The sequence below is a fragment of the Staurois parvus genome, unplaced genomic scaffold (assembly GCF_062004578.1).
Source record: "Staurois parvus isolate SC_StPar_1 unplaced genomic scaffold, SC_StPar_1.0 ptg000445l, whole genome shotgun sequence".
NCBI lineage: Eukaryota > Metazoa > Chordata > Amphibia > Anura > Ranidae > Staurois > Staurois parvus.
Window position 1 is genome coordinate 1,778,820 of NW_028318241.1, and position 23,245 is coordinate 1,802,064.

The following is a 23,245-nucleotide window of genomic DNA, read 5'->3' on the forward strand; positions in this document are numbered from 1 at the left end:
TGAGTTTTCATCTTGATTTGCAATATAAGGGAGACAAACCCTCTCTCAGCAGCAGCTCTATTTTACCTGAGTGTTAATGACACAATCATTTGTAGGGATTCACATATCACTGTTTTTGGCACTTTTTTTCCCATATTTTGGTAATATATTTAACATTTAATAGTCCTAGTGCAGGTAGTTGTGTGTGTGTGTGTGTATATGTATATATATATATATATATATATATATATATGTATGTATGTATATGTATATATGTATGTATGTATATGTATATATGTATGTATGTATATGTATATATGTATGTATGTATATGTATATATGTATGTATGTATATGTATATATGTATGTATGTATATGTATATATGTATGTATGTATATGTATATATGTATGTATGTATATGTATATATATATATGTATGTATATGTATATATGTATGTATGTATGTATATGTATATATGTATGTATGTATGTATATGTATATATATATATATATATATGTATGTATGTATGTATGTATATATATATATATATATATGTATATGTATATATATATATATATATATGTATATGTATATATATATATATATATATGTATATGTATATATATATATATGTGTATATATATATATATATATATATATGTATGTATATGTATATATATATATATGTATGTATATGTATATATGTATATATATTATTTTTTTTTTTTTTATTTTTTTTTTACCTTAATGCAAGGGATACATGTAAAAAAATTTAGGCTTAAGCACTTTTATGCTCCATCCACACTGGCTTGAAAAAAAAAAAAAATGCTCCTCCTAGATGAGTTTAGTGTTTTGCTTGTAGAAGCAAGAAATGGTCCCCTATGTTTCCATGCTCATTGGGTAGTCTAGAGGTGTTTTTTTAAGTTCAGTGTTTAGAGGCAGAAAAAAAACCCCTTGTTTTTTGCGTTTTTTGCGTTTTTTTTTTTTTTTTTCTAGATAATTTTTCTGGCAGAATAAAAACCACTAAATGCTAAATAAAAATTACCATTTTTTTTTTCTGCCAAGAGTGCTGGCATCTTTTTTTTTTTTTTTTTTTTTTTTTAAAGATTATTTTTCTGACAGTAATTTTTTAGCATTTAGTTTTTTTTTTTTTGCTGCCAGAATAGTTATCTTAAAAAAAAGAAAAAAGCCAGTGCCCTTGGCAGAAAAAAACAGTAATTTTTTAGCATTTAGTGTTTTTTTTCTGTTTTTTTTTTTTTTTTTTTTTTTTTTTATTAAAGCTAGCGTGCATGGAGCCTAAATGTGCATATATAATCTTATAGGAAGATTCTTTAAAATGAATAGTCTGATGACAGGGTCTCTTTCAGGGTACTGTTATGAAGCACAAGTAACATTTCTAAAACAACACCAAGCGAGGGGGATTGATGTGGGGTTATTAAATTGTTAATTTGTGAATAGTTCATTGCTTTAATTCTTTAAAACACACTTCTAATCCCCTCCCACTACAATGGTCTGTAACTAATATAGCATTACCCCCTTAGGAGTTGCTGAGAAGTTTTCGGGTCCTCCTATAGTCCTGTTCAGCAAGTCAACACGCATCTTCACACAGACTTGCATCCCAAGTCAGAGATCAATCCTTGAGCTTTTTTTTTTTTGTTATTTTTGTTAAGGGGTTTGAACTGAGATAGGGTTAGGGGTGTACTGGATGCCCAAGGAAACTGATGAACTGAGGACAACTTCCTGGAACTATTTACAAGCCTCCACATATAGCACAGTCTGTGTTGGAGATCTAGCCAGCATCTCCCAATGTACCACCCCAGACCCTAGATGAACTCCTCTTTTTTTCACTCAGCAATCTGGACGTATCCCTGAACAGGGAATCCAGTTTCTGTCACTTTAAGCAATTGACAGTCCAAGATAGGTGGCGAATCTGGTTTCCCACCAGAGTGCTCCTTCCCTTTATGTGCCCAGGGGGTGCAGGGGTACTCATTCAGATCCTCTCCTGTACCACTGATGGGTTGGTGGCTGCTACCTGGCTTTCTAGCTGGGCCGCTCCTTCCTCACTGTACAGGTGGTCCTCACTCTAGGGGCCAGTGAAGATCTGAGCTTTCCTCCTTTCCAGCTCTGCTGCCTGTAGGTGAGCCCCTCTCTCCATCTGGGCCCCTTCCCAGGCTCCTGCTTTCAGCCTCACATCTTCCTGTTTCTTCCACCCGAACCCTCCTCCTTGCTGAGCAGGCTCACTTACTCCTAAGAGTGTCCTGGCCCCTTGCCAAGCCTCCTGTTGGGGATTGACCAGGATCCCTCAAGAGTAAAAGCCAGCCAGTCCTTAGATCCACCGTCTGCCTCTAGACCTTCCTCCAAAGCTCTAGAGCAGGGGGAAATTCCAGAGGGGATAACCTTCAGAGCCTTTCGGCTTTTACCCACAATTTGACCTTCTGACTATTACAACCAGGCTGCTATACAGCCCTCCTCTCTACCAATCAGGACTCTAGCTCTACCCAGCTAACTAATAGGGCACTACATCATTTTTCAAACATTTCAAAATACAATTTATCATGCAAGATGGATATATATATATATATATATATATATATATATATATATATATATATATATATACTTTTTCTGCCTCTAAACGTGTGTAAAAGCGCCTAAATGCTAGGTGCATACAGCATTTAGTGTTAATTTCAATATCATAAATTAAATTATTATTTTGACCAATGAACTTAATGAATGGAAAGAAAGCTTGACATGTCTAAATTGCTCAAGAAAGTGGCTTTAGGTGCATTTTTAATGCTGCTTTTCTTCTGCTAGGAGGCATTCAGAAGAGCTGGGGGAGTGTGCATGGGGCCTTGAATTGGATATCGACCATGGGGGATAAATTGTATTTAAAGCAGAACTCCAAAAGTTTTTTTTTAAATTTTTTTTCTTCCACTAAGTAACTGTGTATTGGATATGTAATAGGTTTTTGTACTTTGACATCTTGGTGTAAATCTCTTCTTTCTTTTCATAGTGTGTCATTGCACAGGACTGCTAAATACAAGACAAATATTGACTCTGAGGTGCTGAACCTCTGCTATCCATCCTCAGTTTGCGCTTCCTTTTCGTTAAAGATCCATGAAGTACGTTTTTACATTTTGATTTGCTATATGTAATTGAAGCATATTTAAACATCAGCATTTACACATTGCTGAATGTTCATGAAGTGCCGCAGAGTAAGGTCCACTGTCCGATCAGGTCCGCCTGTCGGTTTTTCAGGTAGACTTGATCGAACCATCCATAGCTGTCTATGGAGCTGTGGGTGTTAGCAGACATGTGTCCACTGACATTCGCCAGCATCCAATATGATTCCGTCCACTAAAAACAGACAGATGGTAATCGTTTCCATATCCATCCAGTGGATCAGATCAGATGACAGTTGGATGGAAACTGATGGGCAGTAAATTTCCATCCGATCGCCCCATAGAAAACAGTGGGCTGTGTCTGCTCTGCATAGCGAACACACACCTGTCCTCCGCGGGAGAGATGCGCTGAGCAGGTGCATCTGCTTGACGGAGTCCACCCCGTGTGAAAGGGGCCTTATGCTAGCCATACACAGCTCGAATTTCGGAGGATTCCTTTGCTCTCCTCCTTACAAGCCAGGGTTATGGCGATTTTAAAAAGAGGTCTATGCACTGTGTAATCCATCATAAATGAAGAAGGAAGTGCTGACAACACTTGCTTAGGAATTCAGAACTGTGTTGTTATGCCAAAAAGGAAGTAGGAACATATATTTCTGACATGTTGAAGCTTTATTTTCTGTACTTGCAGAGTGTTTGAAGGGAGTGAGATTTGGTTCAAAATGGAGAGATTTCCAGGAACTTGGTCCATTCAGAAAGTCCACTTTTGGGCTCACATACCGACAGCTCAATCTTCTAAAAAATCCCTCTGCCTGGTTGTCAATTTAGGAGCGTGCAATTGGCGCCTACAATTCAAGGCACTACTGTTTTGGCCTGTCATCTTCTCCAAGGGTGTTCACCAAGGTGATGGCGGAAGCTCTAGAGCCCCTAAGGCTAAGGGAGATTTTGGTCTTGCCACATTTAGACGACCTGCTCCTGTTTGCAGAAATCAGGGCTCAGGTGCTGTCAAATCTTCAGGTAAGTCAGACTCATGAAAAATCTGGGATGGTTTTTGAACCTGGAAAAATCCAACTTAATCCCAGCCCAGAGCATAAGATTTTTGGGATATACTATAGACTCTGTGCAACAGAAGATCTCTCTCCTCGAGGAGTAGATAGAGAAGATTCAGTCCAAAATGTCAGTGTCAGTCCAGTTAACCATGTCGGTGCTGGGGCTGCTTACCGTCTCCATTCTGGCAGTCCAGTCGGCTAAGTTTCATTCCCATACTATCCAGCTGGACATTCTTCAAAAAATGGGCGTACCAGCAGCCTCTGGAAACACACGAAAAGGGCACTGTGGTGGTGGCAGGATCCGATCAACCTGTCAAAGGGTCCGCTGTGGTCCTTTCCCCTGTCCAAATGTCTAATGACAAGTGGGGGTGGGAGGCCCACCTCAAAGATCAGATGGCAACAGAGCTCTTGGTCCAAAGCAGAGGCCAGAAAGTTCTCAAACTGGATGGATTTAAAGGCCATCCAACTGGGTCTCCTCCTTCTTCTTTTTTTCTTTTTTTCTTTTTTTTTTTTTTTAGTTTCAGCAGTCAGTAAGGGGGAAGCATGTACAGTTCCTCTTTGACAGTATAACAGTGGTAGCATACATATCGAGACGGGGGCACAAGGACCAGGGGACAATAGAGATCTTGCCTTGAGCAGAACAGAATTTAGCCAGCCTCTTGGCTGTTCACCTAAAGGGCTTGCAGAATCAGCTGATGGACTTTCTAAGCAGGAGAAAGGTATTAGAGTCCAAGTGGAGCCTGAATCAGAATGTTTTCCAGTTAGTCAAGGAAGCTTGGGGAGTTCCTCAGGTCGACCTGTTTGCAAGTCACCCAAATGCAAAGTCTCCAGTGTTCTTTTCCCTGCACAGGGATGATCAGGCTGTGGGCTTGGACGCATTAGCTCATCCACGGACGTACCTCTTGTGCTACGTGTTCCCACCCTTATAGCTTATTCTTCTGGTGCTTTGAAAGTTCAAGCAAGAAGCAGCAAACCTAATCCTAATCACGCCATACTGGCCAAAAAAGGCTGTGGTTCCCGACGCTCCTGAATCTATCCTCCAGACCCCACTGGAGACTGCCGGACAGGAAGGATTTGCTTGTTTAGGGACTGGTATTGCACCTGGAGGTGGAGCGGTTCAAATTAACAGCGTGGTTTTTGAAGAGTATCTTCAAAGAAGAAAGGGGCTGTCAGACAAGCTCATTTCCACCCTACTTTCAAGTAGGAAGGTGGTAACAAGAGCAATATATTTAAAAGTGTGGAAGCATTATAATTCCTGGTGTTTGGCCAAGGGTTTCTAGGTGAAGAGGATCATGTCAGTCATGTAATTTCTCCATGAAGGAGTGGAGAAAGGGTTGGCAACCAGTACCTCTAAATCTCAAGTTCCAGCATTGTCGGTGTTCCTGGAGAGAACGTTCTCTCAGGAATTGCTTATTGGTAAGTTTTTCAAGGCCTTGGCCAGGGCTAGGCCATCTTCCGTTAAAGTTTTTCCAAACTGGGACTTTAGTTTTATGGGGCCTCACAAGGAAGCCGTTTGAGCCCCTTAGTTGCAATCACTTCAGTCTGAAGAATAAGTGAGATCCAGGGGCTGTCCGTATCTGAACCCTTTTTAGTTATTTTTCTGGACTTGAGTGATCCTTAGAATGGACACTGGGTTTCTTCCAAACATTTCTTCTGCCTTTCATCGTAAAAAATAGTATTACCTACTTTTTGTACATCTCCTCTAGACAATCCAGGAGAAGAAGCGTTGCATACATTGGATGTGAGAAGATGTCTTACAATTTTTTGAGGCTTTGAAGTAGTTCAGGAAGTCAAACTCTTTGTACTCTTTTCAGGAAATTGCAAATAGGACAGAGCCTCCAAAAGTACTTTGGGGAGATGGCTTAGGCAAGCTATCAAGGAAGCTTTTGGAGCAATAGGCAAAGATCCTCCGGTAGGGATTGCAGTACTTTTTGCAAGATCAGTGGCGGCTTCCTGGGCTGAGAGGGCTGGTGCATCTCCAGAACAGATTTGCAAGGCAGCTATGTGGTCCAGCTTTTCCACATTTATACACCATTATAGGGTGGACTTAATGGCAGCTGATGACCATTCTTTCATCAGGAATGTCCTGTAAGCGGTGGTCCCACCCTAGGGTAAGTTTCTCAGTTATAGTCTGCAGGTGCTGTCCTGAAAGGCAATGGGGGAAAGTGTTTCCTGTAATGATGGGTAGAGCTGCGCTCTCTCTATGTGCTGTCCTGAAAGGCTCTTAGCAATACCGTCATCGGTAAGTTTATCTAAGGATGTGTTTTTTTTTTTTTTCAGGACGAATACTGTACTGATTAAATGAAAATCGTTCATTCTGTTATTGTAGGAGAACATTTACGTGCTTGCCTGTTCAGTTAATTTCAGATGAGCTGTCATGATTGGCTCTTGAAAGCTGTGTACTAATGGGTCAGACTATCAGACGATCGCTTCTAAAACGATCTTTTCCATCAGATTTTCTCATATGTACTAGGCTTAAGGCCAGATAGACCGGGGCACACCCTCCTTCTTATCCGTCTACACACATGCTGAGCCTGCAGCAATCTGTCTCCTGAGGGGGTAGCACTGCCTAGCTAGACTGGTTCCCTTTTTGTGGAGCCACACCTACCTGTCTCCAGTATATCTTACACCTGCTCAGGCACTATTTGGGGTGGTTTACACTTGCAGTCAGGGGGATGGTAAAAAATAGGTGGTTGAGCTTAGGTTTAAGCCATAAAGGCAGCCAGATGAGGTTGTATAATTGCTGCTGTATAAAATATACTCTCTATCCTGTTCAGTGGGCTGAATTGTCGCCAAACATGACCCATTTGCAGTGCAGTATTGTGGGCTTTAAGGGCCAGTTCACAGTACATGCATTTTAGTTGCTTTTTTTTCTGCATCCAAAACACACAGAAAGTAGGTTATACGGTTGTCAATGTTATAGTTTACATCAGTGATTGCAGTTCCAGTGCGGTCCAGTTGCAGAAAAAAAGTATAACATGCTGCATTTCTTTCTGCACAGAATTGTACTGGAACAGGTAAAACTCACCAACACCACACTGGAACACACATCCCTATTTAAATGGAAGAAAAAGAGGGGAAAAAAATGAACTTGAATGGATAATAAATGCACTGGAGCACAAAAAAAACTCGAATGCAAAAACTAATCTGGAACGCATCTGGACTGCGTTTCTATAGTGTGAACTGCCCCTAATGAGCATCAAGTAAATGACATATCGCCTGTCAACCGCCCTCTGAAAAGTGATCTGGAGGATCACCTTTCAGAGGGGTGGCAAAGGTTACATCAAATGTAACTACACCTTGTACCTTTTTAAAAAAAAAAAAAAAAAAAAATCCTTTGATATGTGCTATTAGTTTTACGAACCCGTTCATGGCCCTTGCAGTGTGGCAAATACATATTTCTGAGCACATTCACTGCCCTAGTTAGATGTGCATGGGTGCCATTAATTGTTAATGGCACCCAAACTCATTTAGCATACAGGTGTGTTTGCAGCCACCTAAACGTGCACTTCCACAGTTCCGCAGTACTATGTGTTTTTGATGTGGTGTGATTTTTTTTTTTCTTTCTGCTGTACGTTGATGCACGTTCCTGCTCATTGGGCAGGCAATTGAAATGAATGATCTGTCAAAAGCATGCTGCGAGAATGTGTGCGTTGGAGCGCGCATGTGTTTTTGTACATTTCTGTGCAACGTGTTTAGGGCAGCCAATTCACTTCAGTCACTAATTCACTTCTTCAGTCACTAAAGAAGTACGCAGCTTTTTTGAAAAATCTCACTAAACCAAAACACACATGGTACTTTGTTTGCGCATGCGAGGAGGTGCCATTAAAGTGTTTTAAGAACTGCGAATAGGTGGGGTCTTTATTCAGAAGAGACATACAATGTCTCTTCTGCAGTAAAAGAAACCTACCTACCTGCCTGCTTGCAGCTCGGTTCCCAATCCGGCACAGCGCTTTTCTGCTGGGATTTCTGCACATGCGCAGGAGTGATGTCATCCCACATAGCCCAATGAAAATGGCTGCACCCTGGCACTCCAGAAAAAGCTGAGTAGAAGTTTCCGGTGCCAGCAAGGGATGTCAGACCACTCAAGGGAGTATCCTGGATTTTAGCTCCTCTTTGAAGTGGTAGTAAAGCCTTTAATTATGTTTTACCTACAGGTAAGCCTTTAATGAGGTTTACCTGTAGGCACTGTAAATATCTCTTAAATGTGCACTGTGTAGGAGATATTTACATTCGCAGCGCCGGTGGTGTCACTGGCGCATTTGCCCTGCGGGCCATTGAGAGCCGTGACGTCACTGCGGCACTGTCAGTCAAATTCCCGCGAACCCAGAAGTTTGGTTTTCAGGCAAGTCTTTCATAATGTGCTAGTATGTGATGCATGCTAGCACATAATGCTCTTAACTTGCAGGGAGAAGATTTTTTTATTTTTATTTATTTTTTGCAGTTTACTACCGCTGTAATAACTGCATTGTCTGCAAAAGAGTTGCACATTTTTAGCCCTAGTTCACACTGATGCGGTGCGGAATTTGCATCGTTTTCTGTGCGAATTCCGCACCACATCAGAATCATACCCTGTTCATGCGAACCGCTACAGGTGTGTATGTTACCTTAACAACACCCCAAAAGTGGTCTGCAAAACACGTTGTGATGTGCAGAATCAGATCGCATAGGTGTGAATACCCATGCGATCTGATTCTAGTGCGGACTCAAAGGGTCCTGCACGTTTTTGGTGCGGTGCGATTAGAGCTATACAAAATGTATGGCTCCGATCACACCGCACACAAATCGCATGTGATTTGCACAGGAGTACGGTTCCTGTGCGATATACCACATGTATGTGAATCCAGGCTTAATGTGTGCAATTTTGCATGTGTTCCCACAGTGCAAAATTGTGAACCTAGCAGTACTTTCTTTAAAACATGTATAACTAGTATTTATCTGATAACTTTAAAGTATAAACTAAAGGCAAAACCTTTTAGTTTTAGAGTGCAGAGGGAACACCTTTCAGGTTTTATTGCAGTCTGAGCCTCTGTTAAAGGATAGGTTCACCTCTTAACAAAAAATACATGCATATTTTTTTTTTCTTTGCAGGTAAAAAAAGTGCATTTATAATTTTTGTCGCGGGAGCCTGTAAAGCATTGCACCAGAGATCAACGGATTGCTGATGCCATGCAGGTCTCCCGTACGAGCAAGCCAGTACACTCTGACTGGAAGAATTATTGAACTGCCACAGTGCCCACTGACCCTAGGTTCACTCCTAAGCATTTTCCGCAGCGTTTTGCAGAAACACAGTACAGTCCATTTACCATGATTTCCTATGGGACATGTTCACATCTGTGTTTTCACACAGTGCGTTTGGAAAGGGTGGGACTTTTTTGAAAGCAAAACGTTGCGTTTTTGGTTCTATAGACTTCGATGGGAACGCTGCGGAAAAGCATGTTTTGTGTTTTTGCTGTGTTTTTTAATGCGTTTTAAACTCCCTAGCGGTCTGATTATGTCCATATTTCTGAGCTCAAAGCAGTACATTTTTTGCATAGAAATATGTTTTTTTTGTTTTTTGTTTTTTTATTATTGTAGGCCTGTAATTTTTAGGAATAACTCAATGAAATCTGTCCGAACAAGAGTCTAGTAAACATCCCGGGTATGATAAAACTTGAAACATGCAATCATAAATTCTAATTTAATAAATAATCATAAAAAATAATATAATAATAAATAAATTTAATTCAATAATATAATGAAACCAAAAGCACTGAAATTTGAAATATAGCGCCAAGTTCGCACATCGCTGAGCAAAGTTGCAAAATCTTTTTCTGTGTCTGATGACGAATTTCCCCACAAATCATTATCACTCAATTCTGCAAGTGGTTCTGATTTACTATAGCTGTTCTCTAGCTGGTCTAAAACCGCTTTTGACCTAAAGAGACGCTTTTTGGATGCCATGGACATTTCTTAGTTTCCAGGCAGAAAGAACAGTAAAAATGCAGGCAGGGCACAGGACAAAGCACTCGGGACAAAATGTATGTGAAATGGTTTGATACAGTAATGTTTTTCTATGTGAATTTAGTGAATGTCACTTTTTGTCATTTTCAAATTTCCCGCCGTTCCGTCCCCGTACGTCCCGATGCTCACAGGGGACGGAACCCAGAAGACAGATGCCGGCATCCGCCGGATTATATTGCCGGGGACACTGCAGGAGGGACATTGCGGGAGCGCAAGACAAGGTAAGTGACCGAGGGATTGCGGAGCAGCACTGCAGTGTATTCCCCAGTGTAGCTCGCGGTTACCGCTTGTGGTGCTGAAACTTTACCCCAAGCTGCACTCGGGAATACCGCCAGAGAGGCTACAATGTGCCTAGCAACAAGAAAAAGAGGAAAAAAAAATTGAAAAAAGAAAAGTGCCACACAAAACGCAATGCAGAAACGCATCAAATGCAACCTGCACAGGTGTGAACCTAGGGTAAGGCTGTCGAGACTTGTAGTTTTCTCATTCACAGCATTTTGACAGCTAGCAGGGGCAGAAGATCCCCTGCTAGCTGTCAGAGGGAAGAAGCGGAGCCAGTCCTTTCATTACATGTAACACCCTGAATATGGGAGTAACATGTTATGAAAGGTGAATTTATCCTTTATGGAGATTCCTCCTCTCTATTTCTCCTGTTTACCGTTATCATTGAATGTAAAAGAAAATCCCAAATTTTGGGTGGGCCCCAGAAAAGTAATAGAGGAAAATAGGGGACTCCAGTTATGGTGACCTGGGGATCCCCAAAGAATTTCCTTAATTTGCAGAGATTTCCTTTTGCTTTGGGACAGGAAGTGAAGGGAAATCTCTGCAATGAGACTCAAGATGGTGAAAAATAATCTACCGGGGGTTATAACCCTCTTTTACTCTTTCCAAAATGGGAGAAAAGAGCTTTGCCTATAGATCTACTTTAAACAGTAGCCCTATAATTAGCATTGAATCCAAGTGGCAGCTAATCCCACTTTGGTTTTCCATAGCAATGATTCTGTTTTGTTCCCATGTTTTCCTGAACGACATTGAAATTCTAAGTTTAAAACCCATTTTTAAACTGTCACATTTTTTTAATTTACAAAGACAATAAGAAAATGACCAATCTGGCAGTAACAGCTTAATAAGTGTTTGTTCAGGTGGGGTGGGAGCCGCAGGGCTCAGTTTCATGGGCTGTTAACCGTTTAACAATGGAACCAAATAACAGAGTGACCTGTTACAGAAACCAGTTGGTCTAATGATTAGTATTCATGGCTCAACCTCATTTTATGCTGAAAGACTTCATGCTGATGTGGAACTTAAGATGTTCATGAAACAGCAGTGGAAATGAGTCATACTAAAGTGTTATATCTAGAGGCCCTTAAAGAGGAACTATACCAATCCCATTTCCGTTTTTTTTTTTTTTCAGTCAATCGGGTATCTGTGTAAAAGATCAGTGTGAAGTACAAATATATCGTCAAACCTTTTGTGTGTAGTTAAATATATACATGGAGGCAGCCATTCTCTCATTACATTTGCAGGCTTTACGTCCTGCTTGGTAGTGCTGCACACTGGTTGTGCCTTCCTGACCATATTGGCTCACTGCATTTTTATGTATTACGGGTACTTCTATAGCGTTGTCAATTGATGCAGCGCTATACATATATTACTATCACATCAGCCCCTAAACCTCAAGGGGTGTACAGTCTAAGGTCCCTAACTCGCATACATACACATACTAGGACCAGTTTAGACCGGATTCAATTAACCTACTAGAATGTCTTTTTGGAGTATGGGAGGAAACCCACACAAGCACAGGGAGAACATGCAAACTCCAGGCAGGTGGTGCTGTGGTTGGGATTTGAACCAATGACCCTAGTACTGTCAGGAAGAAGTGCTAACCATTTAGCCACTGTGCTGCCCCATGTCCTTTTGCAAGAATCTTTGCGGTATACTTCCTCAAACTCAATTTTTCCAAAACTGAGCTCTTAGTATTCCCTCCAGCTCGTGCCCCCTCCCCTGACTTCTCCATCAAGATCAATAACACAATCATCAGTCCCTCCCCTCATGCCAGGGTACTAGGCGTAATCCTAGACTCCAATCGCTGTCCAAATCTTGAAGACTTCACTTCCGCAACATCTCCAAGATACGACATTCCTAACCTCGTAAACCACTAAGCAACTTATTCACTCCCTTGTTATATCTCGCCTTGACTATTGTGACTCCCCCCTCATTGGCCTACCTCATCGCAGGCTATCCCCTCTTCAGTCTATCATAAATGCTGCTGCCAGACTCATCCACCTTACTAACCGTTCTGTATCTGCCACCCCTCTCTGCGAATCCCTCCACTGGCTTCCCATTGCCCAACGCATAAAATTCAAAACATTAACAATAAGATATAAAGCCATTTATAACTCTGCCCCAAATTACATCACCGATCTTGTCTCCAAATATCATCCAAACCGTACTCTCCGTTCCTCGCAAGACCTCCTACTCTCTAGCTCCCTTGTTTCCTCCTCCCATGCACTTCTCCAGGACTTCTCCATTGCTTCCCCCATCCTCTGGAACTCCCTACCCCAATCTATCAGACTATCGCCTACTCTGCTGACTTTTAGGCGATCACTGAAAACCTATCTCTTCAGGGAAGCCTATCCCGCCCTCTGCTAATACTGGAATTCTCTACTCTTCCAACCAGTCCATCCCCCACAGTCATTACCTATTGTACCATTAACCCCTCCCTTCTAGATTGTAAGCTCCAAGGAGCAGGGCCCTCAAATCCTTCTTGTATTGAACTGTATTGTTCCCCACTATAATGTAAAGCGCTGAGCAAACTGTTGGCGCTATATAAATCCTGTATAATAATAATATACAGTGGTGTAAGGCACCCACAATACTTAGGCAGAGATCCATGTGGTCCTTTCCCTCTGGTTTAGGTCACATGATGACTCTCAATCGCAACAGTTTTATTATTCCTGGCAAATAGTTATTCAATTTTGTCATGCTGTCTTTATTCTGTCGATTTTAATGCTTGGTGTGAATTGTAATGCTAAGCCCACGTCAAAGCGCAAATATTTTAAAAGTTGTGTATGTACAGAGGTGTTGTGTGGGGTTTTTTTCTCTGTACATACTGGCATGTTTATCACATATAGTAGATTTAAATGCACAATGGCACAAGCCTTCCACTCTTCCATCATCTCCAATTTTCTGTACCCCTGAAGGAGGGGGGGGGCTTTAGACCACTTTTTGATAAACAAGCTGATCGGGTCTGTCTGTCAGTTTTTCAGGCAGACCTGATTGGAAGTTCAATGTCATTCTCTGGTTTAGCAGATGTAAACGGACTTGCATCTATTTACAGTTCCAGGTCTGTTGATGTCCCAAAAAATAATTTAAAGCGGAGCTCCACGCAAAAGGTGAAGTTCCGCTTTAGGCACTTGTCCCCCGCTCCCCATTAAGGATTGGCACCTTTTGGGAAGCAGGGGGGAGTGGGTACCCGAATTTGACAGGTTCCCCACTCCTGCGCTCCCTAAGGTGATCGGAAGCAGAAGTTGTCCTCCTTTTGTAGCTGCTGACTTTTTTATTTTTTTATTTATTTAATTTAAATCGACTGGAACTCAGCTTTAAAAAATTTGTTTACATCTGGCTGCCCAAAAGTCTCCATTCACACTTCACGATTTGGAATCACGGGCAGAATCGCCACAATTCCAAATTATGTGCCAATCACAGCACAATGCGCTGTGCAACATTATCCTTCAATGGCACCCCAAACCCCGGATCATACTCTACCTAGCACATGCACTTTACAATAAGAAACCACATTCACTGTTAGAATTTCAATGTTCAGAAAAGAAACAAGAAAAAGTTTTCTGTCCTTCACCTTCAAATGTTTCACTAAAATTGAAAACAATCATTGAATTGTCCCCATTAAACATTAACACTAGAACTTTGGACAAACCTTTCAATACCTACTGTTTTCAAACAGGAGTCTAACTGTATGGGTAGCACAAAGTTTGGCTTGGGAGAGCCAAGGGGGGGATGTTTTAGTGATGGTTTGTATGTTGTTGGCTGTTTGGGTGTTTTTGGGCCAGCTGTTAGAATATAGTAGCCACAGTGGGGAATCCTCCATCTGTGCTGTGTAGTGGGGATGGAGGAATCTGTTTAATTTTTTTTTTTTTTCCTTGCAGACTGAATGGAAAATAATCTATTTGTATGGCCAACCTTAGGCATTCTTGGATGTCTATATAAGGGATTCTTTTACAAGTAAAATGTTTAAATGCAAATAATTTATTGGGAAGATTTTTGCTGAAATTAATGGTTTGGTCACAGGGTGCCTATAAAGGAGATCTAGATTGTAAGCTCGAAAGAGCAGGGCCCTCGATTCCCTCATCTTTTGCATTGTATTGGTATTGTTCTGTCACATGTTCTGTCCCCCTTTGTAATGTACAGCGCTGAGTGAACTATCAGCGCTTTATAAATACTGTATAATAATAATCTAAAGTCACAGTATACATGTTTTATATTTTAATAGCAATAGGATAGTAATTTTTACTTTGAAAAATACCCTTTCATGATCTGCCTGTCTGTTGGCCATTCCACATCTTCTTGCATTCCCGGCATGCTTTGCAGCTTCTCCTCTGCTGACTACATATCCCATGGTACCTTTCTGATTCCTGTACTACGCCTCCTGAAACTCCTCCTCCTCTAAACACCTCTGTAAGTCAGAAGGCAGGCTCTGTGAAATGTGTGACACGGCACTGCCTACTCACAGGGCATAGTGAAAATGTGTCATTAACGTTTTGTATTGTTTTATTTCAGTGGAATGAAACAATTGAGCTGTTCCGTGCTGGAATGCCGCAGAAGAGGCATCGCGTGCACTTTAAGATCTACGATAAGTGTTTCACAGCCTCGGAAGCTGTAGACTGGCTACATGAGCTGCTCCAGTGCAACCAGAATTTTGGACCAGAAGTGACTCGAGCTCAAACTATCCAGCTCTTAAAGAAGTTCGCGAAGAACCATGTTATAGAGGATGTGAAGGGTAGATGGGGGAAAGAAGACTTTGAAGACAACAACAGCTTGTACAGGTGAATTCTAATCACTGTTCAAAAATATTGCACCACTTAATGCCAATGTGAAACCAATTAAGGACTGTAGATAGGACAGAAGATTAACCACTTGCCCTCCAGAGGATGTACTCTCTTTTCCTGACCAGGCCATTTTTTGCGATACAGCACTGCGTTACTTTAACTGACAATTGCACGGTCATGCAACGCTGCACCCTAATAAAATTTACATCCTTTTTTTTTAACCAATAGAGCTTTCTTTTGGTGGTATTTGAACGCCTGTGAGTTTTTAATTTTTTTGCGCTATAAACCAACAATTTTGTGAAAAAACTATTTTTAACTTTTTGCTAATGAACATGTCCAGTGAAAAAATTTAAAAAAATCAAATTTCGCCATAAATTTGGACCAAATGATATTCTGCTACATGTCTGTGCTAAAAAAAAAATTTACTAGTAATGGTGGCAATCAGCCTGATATCCCCAGTAACACCAATACAGTGATAATAAAAAGCACTGGCACTGTACTAATGCAAGTGAGCAGGAAGGGGTTAACATCTGGGGCAATCAAAGGGCTAACTGTGCGCTGTTTTACTATGTTGGCTGTGTCTGTGTTTCACTGTAAGCACACTGCTTGGCATGGCTCTGCTTTGCAGAGCCATAAAAAGCAGTGTGCAGGAGCTGACAGGGGAGAGACCTGTGTTGTTTATACACCGGTCTCTCCCCCATCGAAGATATTTGGCGATCACCAGGTGCTAGTGAGTAATCACCGGCCGGGACCCGGTGATTAACAGCCAAGGCAACGAATGGCGGCACAGGTAGGGCACACGAGTGCCCCTACTCAGAACTTCAAAATCACCTGTGTGTATATACGTGATTTTGCGCACCTGTGCCGCCCTGTAGCAGTATTTTTCTGCTATAGGGCAGCGCGGAACTGGTTAAAGGATAAGTGCACTACTATAAATAAAATATATACTGTGTATCTATATAAATAAATCTCTACATCTACTTCAGGTACATACAATTGAGTTGTGTTGTGATAAATACTTGCATTGCCAGCATTTCCGACATGAAGTTGATGGTAAAGCTTCCTATCAGTATTGCTGACAATTCCTCTTTTCTGGCAATAATCCCCAGCAGTGCTCACATTATATGCTATGTATTATTTTCATAGTTCAGTGATTATAGAAACCTCAAATCTACAGCTTCTACTTGATTTTCTCGGTCAGGTGGCATCTTGTAGATAATATAGCTTTTGACGTAAACCTCACGCTAACTTAGAGCAGAGTTGGATAGCTTGCATCTGGTATAACATGATACTAAATGTGGTCCCTTAATACCATCCATTTCCTTAGTTATGCTTCGTCTTTTGACTTTCTTTTGCAGGTTCCCACCAACTTCCCCACTTAAGCCATACCCAAACAGACCCCCACAGAAAGTGGAGCCCCTTCCGTTCCCACGATGGAGTGATGAGGACGCTGTGACCTCCCATAGTCATATTCCTGTGAAACCCCTTGTGATGGTAAGTTCTGTTTTGGTGTTAGCCTTTACTATAAGGTTTTGTTATTGTGTTGTGTGTGTGTTTTGTTTTTTTTTTTTTTTTTTTTTTTTTTTTTTAATATTTGTTTCAGGGGGACAATGCTAACTGTCCTAATTTTACGTCTACATAAGTTTGTCTATTGCAATATGTTTTTAGACACGTCTGTCTGATGCAACAATAGTTATCCTTCTCACATTCCCTAAAAGAGTAGTGCAAAGAGCAATGATTGTGTTAGTGTTAACAGCCTATCAGATTTCAAATTATAGCCAAACTAAATAGTCATTTTAAAACTAGCTAAAAACATTCCAGGTACATCAAAACAAAAGGTATTTAAAGCGGAACTAAACCCTCCTATCCTTTTCTGCCAAGGAAGATGCCATCTTATTCTTGGTCTGATCTGGAACTGCCATGGTGCTGCACATGTGGCCAGTTATGACACCAGCCATTTGATGGTTTGACAGTTTGGTTGAGAGCACAAGCAAATGTGACAATTATCATTCCTGGCATGCTGGGAATGTAACTGCTCTTTTGAAACCATTAAATCAATGGGTTTAGTTTAGCTCTTTAACCACTTGCCTACCGGGCACTTATACCCCCTTCTTTACCAGGCCAATTTTCAGCTTTCAGCGCTGTCGCACTTTGACAATTGTGCAGTCATGCAAGATTGTACCCATATGAAATTTTTATCTTTTTTTTCTCACAAATAGAGCTTTCTTTTGGTGGTATTTAATCGCTGCTGGGCACTTTACTTTTTGTGCTATAAGCAAAAAAAGTGCAAAAAAATTTGAAAAAAAAAAAAAGTTTCTTTGTTTCTATTATAAATTTTTTCAGACAGGTAATTTTTCTCCTTCACTGATGTGCATTGATGAGGCGGCACTGATGGGCACTGATAGGCGGCACTAATGAGGTGGCACGGATAGGCGGCATTGATAGCCAGCACTAATGAGGTGTCACGGATAGGTGGCACTGATTGGCGACACTGATAATGGGTACTGATAGACAGCACTGATAGGTGGCACTGACTGGCGGCACTGCTGGGCACTGACTGGCGGCACTGCTGGGCACTGCTGGGCACTGACTGGCGGCACTGCTGGGCACTGACTGGCGGCACTGCTGGGCACTGACTGGCGGCACTGCTGGGCACTGACTGGCGGCACTGGTGGGTGGCACTTCTGGGCACTGGTGGGTGGCACTTCTGGGCACTGGTAGGTGGCACTTCTGGGCACTGGTAGGTGGCACTTCTGGGCACAGGTAGGTGGCACTTCTGGGCACAGGTGGTGACACTGCTAGGTGGCACAGGTGGCTGCATTGCTGGGCACAGGTGGGCGCACTGCTGGGCACAGGTGGGCGGAACTTGTGTGTGGCACTGCTGGCCATACACGGTTAGAAAATTGTTCAGAAAAAACGTAGGACATATAAAGATCTGTTGCTAAACAACGACATCATTGAAAAATTTCCCCCCTGTATAGAGAGAAAAGTGATCCTTACTATATATCATAGATCAGTAAGTGAATGTATTCTGCAGTTAAAATGGCTTCTGCTACTACCAAAGGCTTGTAAGAGATATATTATGTAAGTTGTCAAAAACTGCCGAGTAATGATGAATGTTTCCTATAATGTCTCGATAAGATATCCAGAAGTGTAAAAGGCAAATATTCTGGAGTGTAACTGATCAGCATAAAGGTGGGCAACAAGCCATAAAAAACCTTATAAAAGTATGGACTGTCACATACAGTGGGGATCGAAAGTTTGGGCACCCCAGCTAAAAATTTGTATTAATGTGCATAAAGAAGCCAAGGAAAGATGGAAAAATCTCCAAAAGGCATCAAATTACAGATTAGACATTCTTATAATATGTCAACAAAAGTTAGATTTTATTCCCATCATTTACACTTTCAAAATAACAGAAAACAAAAAAATGGCGTCTGCAAAAGTTTGGGCACCCTGCAGGGTTAATATCTTGTACTGCCCCCTTTGGCAAGTATCACAGCTTGTAAACGCTTTTTGTAGCCAACCAAGAGTCTTTCAATTCTTGTTTGAGGTATCTTTGCCCATTCTTCCTTACAAAAGTCTTCCAGTTCTTTGAGATCTCTGGGCTGTCTGTCATGCACTGCTCTTTTAAGGTCTATCCATAGATTTTCAATTATGTTGAGGTCAGGAGATTGTGAAGGCCATGGCAAAACCTTCAGTTTACACCTCTTGATGTAATCCCCCGTGGATTTCGAGGTGTGTTTAGGATCATTATCCATTTGTAGAAGCCATCCTCTCTTTAACTTCAGCTTTTTCACAGATGGCATCAAGTTACCATCCAAAATTTGCTGAAATTTTATTGAATCCATTTTTCCTTCTACTCGTGAGATGTTCCCTGTGCCACTGGCTGCAACACAACCCCAAAGCATGATTGATCCTACCCCATGCTTAACAGTTGGACAGAGGTTCTTTTCATTAAATTCTGTGCCCCTTCTTCTCCAAACGTACCTTTGCTCATTCCGGCCAAAAAGTTCAATTTTAACCTCATTGGTCCACAGAACTTGTTTCCAAAATGCATCAGGCTTGTCTATGTGTTCATTTGCAAAGTTCAAACGATGATTTTTGTGGTGAGGACGTAGAAGAGGTTTTCTTCTGATGACTCTTCCATGAAGACTATATTTGTACAAGTATCTCTTTATAGTGGAATAGTGTACCACAACTCCAGTGTCTGCCAGATCTTTCTGGAGGGATTGTGCAGTCAAACGTGGGTTTTGAATTGTTTTTCTCACAATCCTGCGAGCTGTTCTGTCTGATATTTTTCTTGGTCTTCCAGATCTTGCTTTAACTTCCACTGTTCCTGATGACTGCCATTTCTTAATTACATTCCGAACAGAGGATATTGACATCTGAAAACGCTTTGCTATCTTCTTATAGCCTTCTCCAGCTTTGTGAGCGTCAACTATTTTCAGTTTTCTAGGAAACTGCTTAGAAGAACCCATGGTGCTGATTGTTGGGGCAAGGTCAAATGAGTCTGGGCATTTAAAACCTTTGAGATTGACATCACCTGGTCTTCCCAGACGATGACTGAGAACAATCCATGACACTGGCAGGTCTCAGCTTGGCACAGGGGGCAGTGCATGCTATAAATTCTGCAGGGTGCCCAAACTTTTGCAGACGCCATTTTTTTGTTTTCTGTTATTTTGAAAGTGTAAATGATGGAAATAAAATCTAACTTTTGTTGACATATTATAAGAATGTCTAATCTGTAATTTGATGCCTTTTGGAGATTTTTCCATCTTTCCTTGGCTTCTTTATGCACATTAATACAACTTTTTAGCTGGGGTGCCCAAACTTTCGATCCCCACTGTATCTAATCAGAGCATCTGATGGGCAGGGCATGGGTGCTCTCATACAATTGTATTATTGCTAATAAACATATAATTCGGAGCTCTCGTCTGCAAGGTTGTAAATTTCAGGTGTAAAGCCGTTAAATCCCTAATCACCCCGATTGTCATCGAATCAATCGTTCCAAAAGAAATAATAAATAGTTTTGTCGATCAGTGAAAATGATAACTTTTTTTTTACCTTTTTCGTGAACCCTCCCACTCGCCAACTGTATTTAAAAAAGAAAAACCTTTCTTTTTGTTGCTTGTACTTCTGGGGTTACATTTTAACGCGCATGCGCTGTAGATTTCGTCAAACTGTTTGCGATCGATTCTTTTAGTAATGTTTTTAGAAAATCAATATTTTTGGCTCAAAAAAATCCAACATATGATGGTTTGTTGTTTTGCCATAAAACTTTGCATTTCGATATTCGAACTTAGCCCACTGACGTTTTTAAAGTCAAACAACTGAGTGTATCAAATGCTTTTTCAAACTATTTTCTCACCGTGTATGCCCAGCAAAAGGCTAGGTTCACACTATCACAACAATAAAGCAAGAGCAAGCCACCAAAAATGACACTAATTGTTAATGTCATAAGCACCTCTCCGACTCACTTGTACAAGTGTGGATACATAAACCCAGGGGACAGCATACTAAACAATATGATAGTGTGACAAGAACACGCCTATCTGAAAAAGAAGGTTTCTAAAAGATCCACGCGGAGTAGTATGAATTCAAATGAATTTAACAATACTTTATTTGATCACGTAGATCATGGGGAGGTTAAACATGAGCACGGTGTACATATGAAAAAAATAAAATCATGTTTAAAAACACTTAGCGTCTTCAATTTAGGGTCATCTTAGCCAACAGAGCACCATATAAGGCAGAGTAGTGTAATGATGGAATAGTTATCCTGGATTTCCGTAGGTTTCCTGCTTAATATTTGTGTGAACCGTATATTCAGTGGATGTGTTCCCAGTATATGTCAGGGACCTCCTGGAATGTACAAGCTGGAACACAAAAATACATGGTATGTATCTAGCAATATGGAAACCAAATCACATCCAAAATTTACCAGGCCTCCCTCCACAATAGTCAATGGATACTACTGTTACCTTCTCAGAGGTGAGACTATCATACCCGCCTCTCAAATGTAGGGACTTCCTGGATAGCCACCCCAAATGGAACAAGGTCCACAGTACCAAATGATTCTGAGGATATACATAGAAAAAGATAATAAATGTGTAGATCATGGGCATCAGGTAACCCCGAAAACAAAACACACATAGAGATGTGGATATATTACCATCAATGAGGATCAAGAAGACTCCTGTCGACTTGAACTAAGATCAGGTCCTTGATGCTTTTCCAAAAATGCATATGGGGGTGAGGGACCAGGTATACACGATGCGTGGTCCCTACATTTGAGAGGCGGGTATGATAGTCTCACCTCTGAGAAGGTAACAGTAGTATCCATTGACTATTGTGGAGGGAGGCCTGGTAAATTTTGGATGTGATTTGGTTTCCATATTGCTAGATACATACCATGTATTTTTGTGTTCCAGCTTGTACATTCCAGGAGGTCCCTGACATATACTGGGAACACACCCACTGAATATACGGTTCACACAAATATTAAGCAGGAAACCTACGGAAATCCAGGATAACTATTCCATCATTACACTACTCTGCCTTATATGGTGCTCTGTTGGCTAAGATGACCCTAAATTGAAGACGCTAAGTGTTTTTAAACATGATTTTATTTTTTTAATATGTACACCGTGCTCATGTTTAACCTCCCCATGATCTATGTGATCAAATAAAGTATTGTTAAATTCATTTGAATTCATACTACTCCGCGTGGATCTTTTAGAAACCTTCTTTTTCAGATAGGCGTGTTCTTGTCACACTATCATATTGTTTAGTAGGTTCACACTATTCCTGGTGGTTGCAGGTTCGAGAATAAGTGATTCCCACAACCACCTGCAGCCAATGTTGCTCTTTAAAATGTTCCTCTTTAAAAATGCTCAGGGCTGTCAGTCATTCCTAGTGGCACCCCCATGCATCTAAAAACTCAGAGCTTTTTGTGGGTGCGGGAACCGCAGGGAAATTGCATGTTGCAAAAGCACCGTGCGATTTCTTGTCTGCTGCATTGTTAAAATGCTGCAGAAACCTTTTTCCAAATGAATAGGCTGCCATGCCCATGCAAATACAGCCCACAAAAGTGTGAACATAGCCGTAGAAGTGTGGTTTGTTGTGTTTTTTTTTAAATTTTTTATTTTTTTAGAATGGAACCAGGTCTTGAGTAAAATGCCTGTCACCTGCCAGCAGCCTGTACAAAAGACCCCTCAATCTCTGTGTAGAAGCAGTGGCCTCTATGCGGAAGTATAGCAACCTCACCCAGAGTTAGACCTATAGCTCTGCACCCAGAAAGCTCATGCTCCCTGGTGATTGGAGAGTTGTAGCTCTGACACACATGGGTGTGTCAGACTTCTGCATAGAGACCACTGTTTCCCACAAAATAGAAGCAAGGGTCTTTCTCTACAACATACTGGCAGGGGACAGACTTTTCTTAGACTGCTTTCTAAGGAAGAAATCGTAAGACTTTGCACACCTTTTTTGTTTTGATGCACCTGGAATATATTTAGCATATTTTAAACTGAAGGTCAGTTGGGCTTCAAATCATACATTATATTCAGGAGGGTGGAAATGCAGGAGAGATCCTGCCAACATCAACCTGAAGATGGAGTAGAGTGGTACACAGACCTGCATCCTTGGTGGGCCTTGTGCTTTTCCCCTATGAAGAGGTGAGAATGAGGGAACTCGGGATTGACTGCTCCACTGCAGGTGCATCTATAGAGGGTATAAAGTAGTTGGACAAGGTTCTTTAAACCATTCCATCTTCACCTGGTCTTCCTTCTTGGGTTCTGTGCCTTTGGCCGCGATGATGTCACTCCTGAGTTGTATCGCTGTGGCACAGATCGGGGGCCATAAATGTTTGCTGAGCTGCTCATGTGTGGCTCAGTATGTATGATTGTTGAAGTGTTTTTGACAGAAGAGACCCCCATCGGTCTGTTCTTTCATAAATACCGTGCCTGTCAGCAACCTATCAAAAATGTAAGTTTACTACCACTTTAAAGACCAGTGATGGCAACCAATA

The 23,245-nt window shown here is 41.2% G+C and overlaps 1 protein-coding gene and 1 long non-coding RNA gene across 2 annotated transcripts in view; one reads left to right on the plus strand and one right to left on the minus strand.

The window, feature by feature from the left end:
- DEPDC1B (DEP domain containing 1B) overlaps positions 1 to 23,245 on the plus strand; it is an 83,584-nt gene that overhangs the window by 11,690 nt on the left and 48,649 nt on the right. Inside the window, exons 2-3 of the mRNA XM_089688053.1 lie at positions 14,948 to 15,213; positions 16,575 to 16,710. Coding sequence (XP_089544179.1) covers positions 14,948 to 15,213; positions 16,575 to 16,710 — 402 coding nt within the window. The remainder of the gene's footprint in view (positions 1 to 14,947; positions 15,214 to 16,574; positions 16,711 to 23,245) is intronic.
- On the minus strand, positions 20,822 to 21,478 carry LOC149453627 (uncharacterized). Its single transcript, XR_016314415.1, has 2 exons — positions 21,201 to 21,478; positions 20,822 to 21,095 (listed from the first exon to the last, which is right to left on the minus strand). It is a non-coding gene; the product is annotated as an uncharacterized LOC149453627 (long non-coding RNA).